At 43.1% G+C, this 11033-nt stretch overlaps 1 protein-coding gene across 1 annotated transcript; it reads right to left on the bottom strand.

Moving 5' to 3' along the window:
• Window positions 1-583: 583 nt before the first annotated feature.
• LOC117368773 (growth-regulated alpha protein-like) lies at window positions 584-10760 on the bottom strand. The gene is made up of 4 exons (XM_033962494.1): window positions 10428-10760; window positions 5252-5378; window positions 4691-4774; window positions 584-1912 (listed from the first exon to the last, which is right to left on the bottom strand). Exons 1-4 carry the CDS (start codon window positions 10555-10557, stop codon window positions 1894-1896), a joined length of 360 nt encoding a protein of 119 aa, XP_033818385.1. The 5' UTR covers window positions 10558-10760; the 3' UTR covers window positions 584-1893.
• Window positions 10761-11033: the final 273 nt, after the last annotated feature.

Genomic DNA, 11033 nt, shown 5'->3' with positions numbered 1-11033 from the left:
TTTTTCTTCACCCTCCTGAGGTCAAAAGGAATTTAAGTAAGTTGAGCCCACAGTAGGTAGGAGAACTGAAATAGGGCCTTCAGCTTTGTAGCTATTTCACTCATGGTTCTAAGATAGAGGTTCTCAGTCCAGTCTTTGGGACATAACCAGCCAGTCAGGTTTTCAAGATATCTACAAGGAATATGCATGAAACAGATTTGCATACAATGGAGGTACAGCATACAAACTGATTTCATACATATTCATTTTTGCATCCCGAAAACCTGACTGGCTTGATGTGTCCTGAGGGCTGAGAACTCCTGTTGTAAGGTATCGTCTGAACCCACAGATTTTTTTTCTAATTATAAAGTAGATGTACTGAAAAGGTAAAAACTACATTGAAAAAACCATTTATTCTTTTGAATATAGTTTTAAAGCATGACTGATATGTCAGCTGTGAAAGCTGGTGTACTGTCAGCATGATCATTTTTTGTGTGGAAGCCTGGAGTGTCATGTGGATGGTTTCAATCAGTACACTGTGTTTAGATGCCAATGAAATCATTCTATGATTCAAAGCTGTTTTCTATTAAAGTGTTTATTTAAAAAAAAAAAAAAAAAGGTAAAACTGATTAAATAAGCAAATACAATTTTTGATCTTGGAAAGCATATGCCGATAAATAACAATTTCTTTTCTAGTATTTTCCATAAATAGAAAGGGGAAGAAAAGAACAAAAACATTTATAGTTTGGTCTCTCTGTTTAAAATATGACATTATGTCACAGAACAAAATTCAGTAGACTACAGAGTCTGAGAGTCTTACTGGTCCAGGGGAAACTGGATCCTATGCAGGGCTATGGTGTTTGCCCCCTTGAAGGTGTATGGAAACTTTTTGAACCCACGTAGGTCCATTTCTCAGATGTCACATGCAACTACAGAGAACATTAGCACCCTCAAAGGTTCTTGAAATGAGTCAAAATACATAAAATTCCCTTGGAGACGCTGAGAAAATCACTGCAATTTCTGACTTCTAAACAAATATGCCCTAGACTTAAAATTCCAGGGGCGGGTGAGACTGCTGGAAGGGGTGCTTAGAGATTAGTATGTTTCATGAGGAATGCTCTTGTGCAATTTCCCTAGCTATGATCTGGAGCCAAGTGTTTGCACACAGAACATGTGGAGTGCAGAATTTTCCTGCCATTGGCATGCTACATTTAAAAAATTTGTTCTCATGGTAGGGGGGGAGGGGTTGTAAGAACCAGGGACCATATAAGTGGGTTATTCATTTCATTATTCTCCTTTGCAACTGGCAAACAGTAAAACTAAAAGGTATTTCCAGTGGGAAATTAAAAGTGCATTCCTCCCTAGTCTTCAGGACTTAGGCATCTGGCTTTGGTAAAACTAGAACACATTTCACAGCTTTCAGATACCTCACAACCTGTATGCATTCTATTATCCTAGTCTGTACCTTTTCCAAAACTCCTCAAGTTCTGGTTCACACTTCTCTTAACACAAATTCTCCCAAGAGAAGGGATATGTGACCTTGGGAAGGCTCAACCAATCAGGAAGACTGCTTGAGGCTTTTCCTCATGGGGCAAAATCCCCTACATGCAGAAGACATGCACAATCTAAAAGTGTGAGGTCATCAGTGAGCGCATACAGTGCAGTACCAGGCTGTTGCCTGTATTTATATTATTACAAATAAATTAAAATATAAATAATATTATATTGCCATAATAAGTGCATAAATACATATTTAGTAAGCTTTGAGACAAAGTAATTCAAATATTTAATCCAATGTTTCTTGAAGCCATCGTGGCACCGGATCTTGAGTCTTGTTTCTTCATAGATGCATTAATGCTTATTTATTTAAATGATTCAGTATTTCTTTTGAAGGATCCAGTGTTTGTATTCTCTTCAACGCCTGCTGGATGCCCTGCAACAATAATATTGCATTAAGTGACCTGTCTCCAGTCAAGTGTCCAGTCAATGCATCAAGCAGAATAATCCTGGTATATATTGGACACACAACAGCATACATACCAAAGGACTACAATTATGGATGTACACAAGACAACATAGTTTTTACTTCATGTTTAGTGGCATCTAGGCCCGTATTCTTGAACCAGTGCCGATATCAATGGCCGCCTTAAAAGTGGCCGCTGATCGCGTGTCAATCACGTATTGGCACCGGTTTCAGAATCATGCCAATGTAAAAGATAGGCACCAGAAATGTAGGCCATGGTTTTCCGGGCCTACATTTGTGGCACCTATCTCCATGTGAATTGTGCCTAAGTAGGTGCTTTAGGCTGTATAACGCCACTTCTGGCATTGGCCATGCTGACTTTGGCGTTCGGTGGTCTAAAGCGTCTATATAGGTGCAATTCTGGTGCCAATTTTCTAGGCCCAGGGTCAGACTCCCAGGCGGTGGCTGATATAAGCTAAGTACATATACTATTACTTGCATTAAATTAGAAACTGCAGAATACACTCTCCAAAATATAAAAAAATAAGGAATATAACATATTAAACTATAACATGGACAGCCAGTGATGAAGTGCCACATAAATCTCCCCGCGGTCACGAGATAACACAGCGGTGGAGTGGTGGGGCTAAGGCTAACCCATAAATGTTAGTGATCTTTATGATCCGGTCCACTGAAAATATATATTTGCAATACGTACATTTGGGACTGGTAGAAGATTACCAATAAGGTGTTTGCCATACAATTAGAAGGATATATATAACAGTGGCAGTAGGAAATCACCACACAAAAGCTGGAAGTAGCCTTAATTCCCAATTTTGTACAAGCAGTAGGATGGTCTTTATATGTTGTTTTTTTTAAAATTTTACTGAATTAAGCCTGCAATCTGTCGTACAATATATCAAATCACAACAAATTGTGAGACCTTTTTATTAAGGCTTAGTACATGCTGACAGACATTAGCACATTAAACGCACATCAGTGGCACATAGGCACCATACCGGTGCCAATATTAAGTAACAAACGCCATTTAAAGTGGCAAAAAAATGGCACTGTTAAAGCGCCTCCTGGTGCCTAATAATACATGCTGGAATCGTGCCTACATAGGTGCTTTATGCCGTCGAATGCCACTATGGACGTGGCTAACACCAGAAGTGGCGTTAGGCAGCCTACATTTCTATTGCTATAAGAACATAAGAACATAAGCAGTGCCTCTGCCGGGTCAGACCACAGGTCCATCCTGCCCAGCAGTCCGTTCCCGCGGTGGCCCAAAAATAGGTCAAGACTTGTCTGAATCATCAGAAGGGGCTCCCTTGCCACCTTGTTTTCTCATTTAAGTCCTGCCTTCCTATCGAAGTCCTAGCCCTCCCGTCTTGCACATGCACGACCAGGTTGGTTTATACTCATTACCTGGTTAACTTCCTATACTTGTGTTACATCCCAGCTCCTCCCTCAGTATCCCACGATTCCTTTATCCCTCAGGAATCCATCCAATCGCTGTTTGAATCCTTGTACCGTTCTCTGCCTGATCACTTCCTCCGGTAGCGCATTCCAAGTGTCCACGACCCTTTGGGTGAAAAAAAACTTCCTTGCATTTGTTTTGAACCTGTCTCCCTTCAGTTTCTCAGAATGCCCCCTCTTATTTGCTGTCCCCTTCAGTCTGAAGAATCTGTCCCTATCCACCCTCTCTATGCCCCTCATGATCTTGAAGGTCTCTATCATATCTCCCCTGAGCCTCCTTTTCTCCAGAGAGAAGAGCCCCAGTCTATCCAGCCTCTCGGCAGTATGAGCAGTGTTCCAGCCCTCTTACCATTTTCGTTGCTCTCCTTTGGACTCTCTCAAGTACCGCCATGTCCTTCTTGAGGTGCGGCGACCAATACTGAACGCAGTATTCCAGATGTGGACGCACCATCGCTCGATACAATGGCATGATGACTTCCCGTGTTCTGGTTGCTATGCCCTTCTTTATGATGCCCAGCATCCTGTTGGCTTTTTTCGAGGCTGCTGCGCACTGTGCAGATGGCTTCAGTGATGCATCCACCAGCACACCCAAGTCTCTCTCGAGTCTGCTGTCTCCCAACAATACCCCCCCCTAATTTGTAGCTGAACAATGGGTTCTTTTTCCCTATATGCATGACCTTGCATTTGTCCACGTTGAAGCGCATTTGCCATTTGTTTGCCCAGTCTTCCAGCTTGTCCAGGTCCCTTTGTAGGTCCTCACACTCTCTTTCGGGGAGGTGCGATTCTCTATATGGTGCTGTCACATGATTGATACGTGATTGGCACCCTATAGAGAATCTGAGCCTTAGTGCACACAAATGCGTGCTCTAAGGTTTAGAGCCCCTAAGTGATTTGGCCACTTTATAAGAATGCCATTGAACAAGCTCCATAATGGAAGGAAAACCAGAGGAAGAGCACACAGAAGATGTGTAGATAGCATCAAGGAAACACTGCAGACCCTGTGGACTTTACCTTTGATGCCAAGAGAATGGGAGAAGAAGCAGAAGTCCTAAAGGACAACTCAGAATCACTTCCTGTTCCAGGCTGCGATGAACAAACCATGTTAGCACGTGCCTGGACAAATTGTGACTTTCTTTTCTTTTGAGTTCTGTGACTGTGCAGCTCTGCTTGTTAATTGTTAGTGTTGAATTTCAATTGTTAGCATTATGTACTTTGATTTAGAAATAACCCTTATGGCGTAAAACATGTGGAAAGAAAGAAGATAATTACCCGTTTAAGATTTTGTTTATAATGATCTGCACCCACTTGGCTTCAGGATTCAGGCAGACCAGCGATCCACTCTTCAAGTTAGCTCTAACAAGGAAAAGAAGATTATGATCAGGAGGAAGGTGCTGCTAGCAGCCATGTGTTCAGTGGTGTAGTAAGGAGGGAGGGGAGAGCAGACTGCCCTGGGCACCGTCACCTCTCCGCCCCACCCCACCACGCTCACGCCATCTCTCCCCTCCCACCCTATACCTGTATAGATCTTTGCTAATGCCAACATCTTTTTCTGCCTGTTGCTCGCGCCAGCCTGGTTCCCCTCTGAATCACTTCCAGGTCATGGGGCCAGGAAGTAACATCAGAGAGAAATCCAACGCTGGTGCCAGCAGCATGATGAAGACGTCACTCGCGCTGGCAAAGATTTGGAGGTACGAGGGGGAAGGGAGAGAGTGAGTGTGGAGTAGAGGGTGGGAAGGAGGGGAGAAGGGGGGCGCCCCCTACCCTTACTACGCCGCTGCATGTGTTTAATTCAGTACAGCAGGAATTACAAGAGGTGTTCTAGATACTTACATGACATCCACTGTGGGGCAATGGGGTCCCTCTGGGATAAGCTCCACATTAGCAATCTGTTTGATAGGGATGAATTCTGGATACGTCTGTACACATTTACAGCGCAGCTCTGTCCTCAAAGTGGCACCTATGGATGAGAAAAAACAAAGTATGAATAAAATAACAGCTATTTTATATTTTGAGTGTTATATATAAATATTTACTCTTGAGTGCTAAGGCCTTGATTCTATAAAAGACACCTACAGTTAGGTGCCTATATCAGCATGCAGGGCTGATTTTTTTTTTAAATTGGCTTAATAGATAATTGAAAGTACCATTAAAAAACAATTTAAGAAAACTTAATTTGCTGGTAGGCACCTACCACTTCGATGTAGGCAACTACACCAAGGAGTCTACTGGCACATACCAGCAAGTAGGGGTGGATTCAGAGTGGACTCTGGGCATGAATTGAGTTAGGCCACCTTAGGCGCATTCATTCAGGCCAAGAAAACCCTGCCCTAAATGGTGTGCACCTAAGGATTTAACACTTCCTGGTGTATAAGAATGCTTAGGCGTCACTAGGCATGATTCCATAAATGGTGTATAACAGTTGACAACTGAACGGCGCCTAGGCGTTAGACGCCATTTATAGAATCAGACCCTAAGGCCCAGTTTCTATAAGCGGTGCCAGGATCGGCAGCTGCTCACAAAAGCGGCGCGATCTTGCGTTAATCACGCGATGGTGCCGTTTATAGAATCACGGCCAATGTCACAGATAGGCACTGGAAATGTAGGCCAGGTTTTTCAAGGCCTACATTTCCGGCGCCTATCTGTGACGAGAATCATGAATATGGAGGTGCCTACCAATTCCTAAGGGTACTTCCTGTGTTAACCCTTAGGCCCCTTAGGAGCGGGGGAATGATCCAAGCCAGTCACAAATTGAATATGAGTTAAATCTACAAACATTAGAAAGTCTAACCTGTCGAGGAGAGCGAGAAGTGGGAATCAGTAAAGGGATGGGTGAGCCAAACCTGCATGCAATGGCAACTAGCTAGGAAAAAGTGCACTGAACATTGCTGGGGGAGTGGAGAGAAATAGAAGGCTGGGAAAAGGGAAAATGAGAAGCAAAACAAGTTAAAAAGGTTTAACCCTTCCCCCTCCCTCTTTTATGAAGCCACATTAGCATTTTTTATCACCAGCCACAGCAGTAAAAGCTCAGACACTCATAGAATTCTTATGAGCATCAAAACTGGCCAGTGATAAAAAATGCTAATATGGCTTCATGACAGGGGGAAGGGGGGAGCAAGGGGTTAGGGAGTAGAGCAGGCAAAGAGCAAGTAAATTCCCTGCCCTGAAATATAAAGCATACCTATGCAGGAGGAGTAGAAAGGGGGAAAAGAACAAGCAGGAGCAAAAGGGAAGAAGAAATTAGGGGACATGAACAATTGGTGGAGTGTGGTATAGAGGTCTGCATGGGAATGGGGATCGCGGGAATCCCCCCAACCCACGGGACTCCCCTTTGGCCCATGGGACTCCCACGGGGGCCCCAGGCTTTGGAAGCAGGGTTCGTCCATATAATATAATGGACACGTCAGCCTTAGTAAAAGAGGGAATTTATAAGTTAATTACCTGAACAGAAAACAAAAAAAGGGTTCCACCAAAGAGATTCCACAAGGAAAACAGCAGCGCAAACACAAAAGAAACTGTGGAATTGATGATCCTGTCAGAAGTAATTGCTGCTTTTTATGGGGACGAGCGGGGATGGAGGTAATTCCTTGCGGGAATGGGTGGGGATGGAGAGGATCCTGACGGGGTCGGGTGGGGATGGAGAGGACCTGGCGGGGATGGGCGGGGATGGGTGGGATTTCTGTCCCCGTGCAACTCTCTAGTGTGGTATAGGATGAGCTGAGGGACTGGTTTAAGAAAAAGTGCTATGAATGACTTGAATAGAGGGCAAGAGAGAGAAAGTATGATGCTGAGAAGCTATGAGAGGGAGCAGAGAGTGGCAGGAAAAATGCTCGCATACCTGAATGTCAAAAAACACTTAGACAACTTCCATTGATAGGCGGTATATAAATAACTAATAAACTTGGACCCTAACTTTTGATATGTCCATATGCCTGCCCTGCTCTTGACATTTAGATACAGATTGGTCACTCACTACCAGATGTATTTTGGTTTCCCTTTTTTATTCTTTTCTGGATAAGGGGGAATTCGTGAGTTATGAGTTGAGCACCCCCAACCATTTTCAAAAGTTGACTCCTTTGATAAGTGCACACTCGCCCATGAAAGTGCCAATATTCTGAGGCACGTACATGCTGGTGCCTAATTATAGAATTGCTCGTACTGTGACTATAGGGACCTTATACTAAAATGTGATAAAATCTGGATGCAGCACTTTTTTTTTTTAACTTTATTTATACAACTCGGAACAAGTGGCATCCACATTGTGAAGGCAAAGCAGAGAAGAAACATGAACCACAGAATAACAAACAGTCCAGCCCCTTATACATTGCAAGTATCTAATATACTATATCTAATATAATATATAATATAATATAATATAATATAATATATCTAATATACGCTGCAGAGACATTGAAACTAAATCTGTTTACTTATATGAGCTTTTCACAAAACTTTGGACTTTGGACTTTATTTTCACATTATGGAAATTTAAGAATTACTTATGAATCTATGAAGTTATTTAAAAATCATTTATTCTAACAAGATGGTGCAATGATTGATTCTATGAAAATTTATAAAAGGGTTTTTCCCTATGCTGAGTTATTTTACTCTACTTTTGGATTCTAAACACCATTTTTTGAAACTGTATTAATAACTATTATTGTTCCTTTTTTGCTGTTTGTGTCTAATATTGAATCTACAGTTATAACTAAAAGAAAGAAAAAAAAATAAGCCGCATAGTCAGTTCCAAGTTAGGACTTTCCTATGCACTTCAGAACTCCTCGGCCACCGTCCACTGTTCCCCTCATTCTTCTCACATTTCTGTTGCTATAAAGGTCAATAATCTTACAGCCCGACACAGGACCGTGTTTCGCCGCTTGGCGTCTTCAGGAGCTGTACTTGCAAGGCTCGCCAGATTATCATCATATCTGGTAAAACTAACGTGACAGAAACAGGAACCCAGGGTTCGACACAAACCAGGTATCAGCTAGCGAACAGGAACCACAGCGCTTACCGAGAAATTCAAACATGCAGTGTGGTTCCTGTTCACTAGCTGATACCTGGTTTGTGTCGAATCCTGGGTTCCTGTTTCTGTCATGCTAGTTTTACCTGGATTGGCCTCCGTGAAGACAGGATATTGGGCTAGACGGACCACTGGTCTGATCTAGTAAGACTATTCTTATGTTCTTAGTGGTTAATACTACATCTGCTGGTAAACTATCTCACCCTGGAACCCTGAAAGAATCTTGAATTTAACATCTGAGAGAGACGCTATCTGAACATCTGATATAAAGATGAACATTGATAGATAAGTTTTTTATGTTTTATATTAGCTGATCACCCAGCGTTGCCTGGATATATATTTATCCCAATCTTCCGGGATTGATAGACTTGTATTCAGTGATTACACCTGGAACTTGGACTTAAACGGCATTGGGAGGGTCAGTATTCATCTCAGCGTGCCCTAAAAGTATGGATTAGATACTAATTTATAATATCACCCCTTTCCCATCCCCACAGTATTTTTTCCCAGATAGTAAGTCATATGTATATGTAATGTAATGTAATTTATTTCTTATATACCGCTACATCCGTTAGGTTCTAAGCGGTTTACAGAAAATATACATTAAGATTAGAAATAAGAAAGGTACTTGGAAAATTCCCTTACTGTCCCGAAGGCTCACAATCTAACTAAAGTACCTGGAGGGTAATAGAGAAGTGAAAAGTAGAGTTAGAGGAAAAATAAAAATAAAATAAACATTTTAACAAGACAGCATTGATCTAAATACTTTGGAAGGTAGACGAGAGGAGAGAAAGGAATAGAAGCAGAAGGGGGAGCCAAGTATACCAAGTTTGGTTGAAATATCTCCATGCATTTATAGATTAGATGCTAATATCTGTCGTTTTCGATGTCACCCCCTTCCCACCCCATCCCCCCACCCACATTTCACCCCCTCTCCCCCCTCCAGTATTTGTCCCCAGATAGTAAGTCATAAGTGTACCAAGTTTGGTTGAAATCTGTCCATGCGTTTCAGAGTTATCCTGGAACATCCATCCATCCATCCATCCAATTTTATATATAAAGATAATACCATTTGCAATTATGAGAGATGTGCATTTACCAATATGTTTATGTTTATTTAAGATTTGATATACTGCTCCTGCATTTTACTGACCTAAGAGGTTTACAATGTATCGAATTAAAATGAGATTAGGTACCTGATAAAAACTATCTGTCATTACAAGTGCAATCATTGAGAATTGAGCCATTGACCAGCAGGCTGTTTGGCCTAGATTGGTTTCAAGTCTCACCAAGTTCTCTGAGCACTTTGGAGTCTATAATATCATATGTTTATGTACATTTGAAAGATTGAAAAGTTGCCTGGAGCTATTCTTCTGATCCTGTTTGCCTTCACTTGGACCTTTTGCCCCCTGTTCTAGTTTGGCAAACTGTCTCCAGGCATCCGTCACCTTCACCTTCTGAGTATGAAGTATTCCCTCTGAGCTTTCCTCTCTCTAACTCATATGAGTATTGGCCTTGAACGTTTTAAACCTGATAATCCCACCTCCCTATATTTTAGTGACGCTCAACTTCAGATCTGCAAGCAAAAGCAATTCTAGTCTGAAGTGGATAGCATAGTAGCACTTTTTTTTTTGGGACTAGCCATAGCTATGGTTTGGGGGAGCAGCACCCTTCTGTCCCCAAATGTTGCAGGTATTCAAGCTGAATTGCTCCCCACCCCCATATTAGCAATATGACTTCCTTAGGATCTGTTTCTCCCTATCTCCAAGATAAGCATACACACAAACGACGTTTATAACTCCAGCCTACGCAAAAGCTTCTGAACATAACGGTTCACTAGTTTATCCACTTAGCTTACGCTGAGAGAGTTAAGTGCAATTAATTGTTCGTGGTGGCATTACTAAGTGAACAAAAGGACTTGAGCTTAAGCCGAGAAGCACAGTGGAGACAGAGCTGACAGGGGGCAGCAGCAGAGGCGCGTCTTACCCTGCGAGGGAGTTGTCCAGGCTACGAACAGGACCAAGAGGAGGAGGTGGAGGCGCAAAAGGCTCTTCATGCTGTGGCCGGGGCTGGTCTCGGGCTCGCAGTGGACGGCTCCCGGGTCCCCGAGCTTCATTTATGCTCCCGTTGCAGGTCATCCCGCGTCACCAGGGACGGATGCAGAGGAAACCAGGGAGAGGAAGGGGAAATGGTTAAGGAACCCGCAGCTTCCCGGGCATGACAGGCGCTGACACGCAATCCATGCAACATCTTCCCGACCCGACGCGTTCCGCCTCTTCGCCACTCTGCCGCACGCAAAGCCAGCTCAGAGAGGCGGAGACGCAGACCGCAAGGGCAGATTCCCCTGTCCCGGGGAGTAAAAGGAATGCCGAGAGCTAGGGCTTCTTTTACAAAGGTGCGCTAAGCGCGCGCTAAAATACCGCGCGCGCTAGCCGCTACCGCCTCCTTTTAAGCAGGCGGTAGTTTTTTTGGCTAGGTGCGCTAAAAACGCTAGCGCACCTTCGTAAAAGGAGCCCCTAGTGTCCTTATAATCAACGTGATTTAAACGGGCATCTCTTAGGCTGCACTTCCTGCAGAGTCCAGCATTTAAGT

Source organism: Geotrypetes seraphini, chromosome 1, assembly GCF_902459505.1.
Source record: "Geotrypetes seraphini chromosome 1, aGeoSer1.1, whole genome shotgun sequence".
NCBI lineage: Eukaryota > Metazoa > Chordata > Amphibia > Gymnophiona > Dermophiidae > Geotrypetes > Geotrypetes seraphini.
The sequence above is the reverse complement of the archived record's forward strand: the minus strand, read 5'-3'. Positions and strand labels throughout refer to the sequence as shown.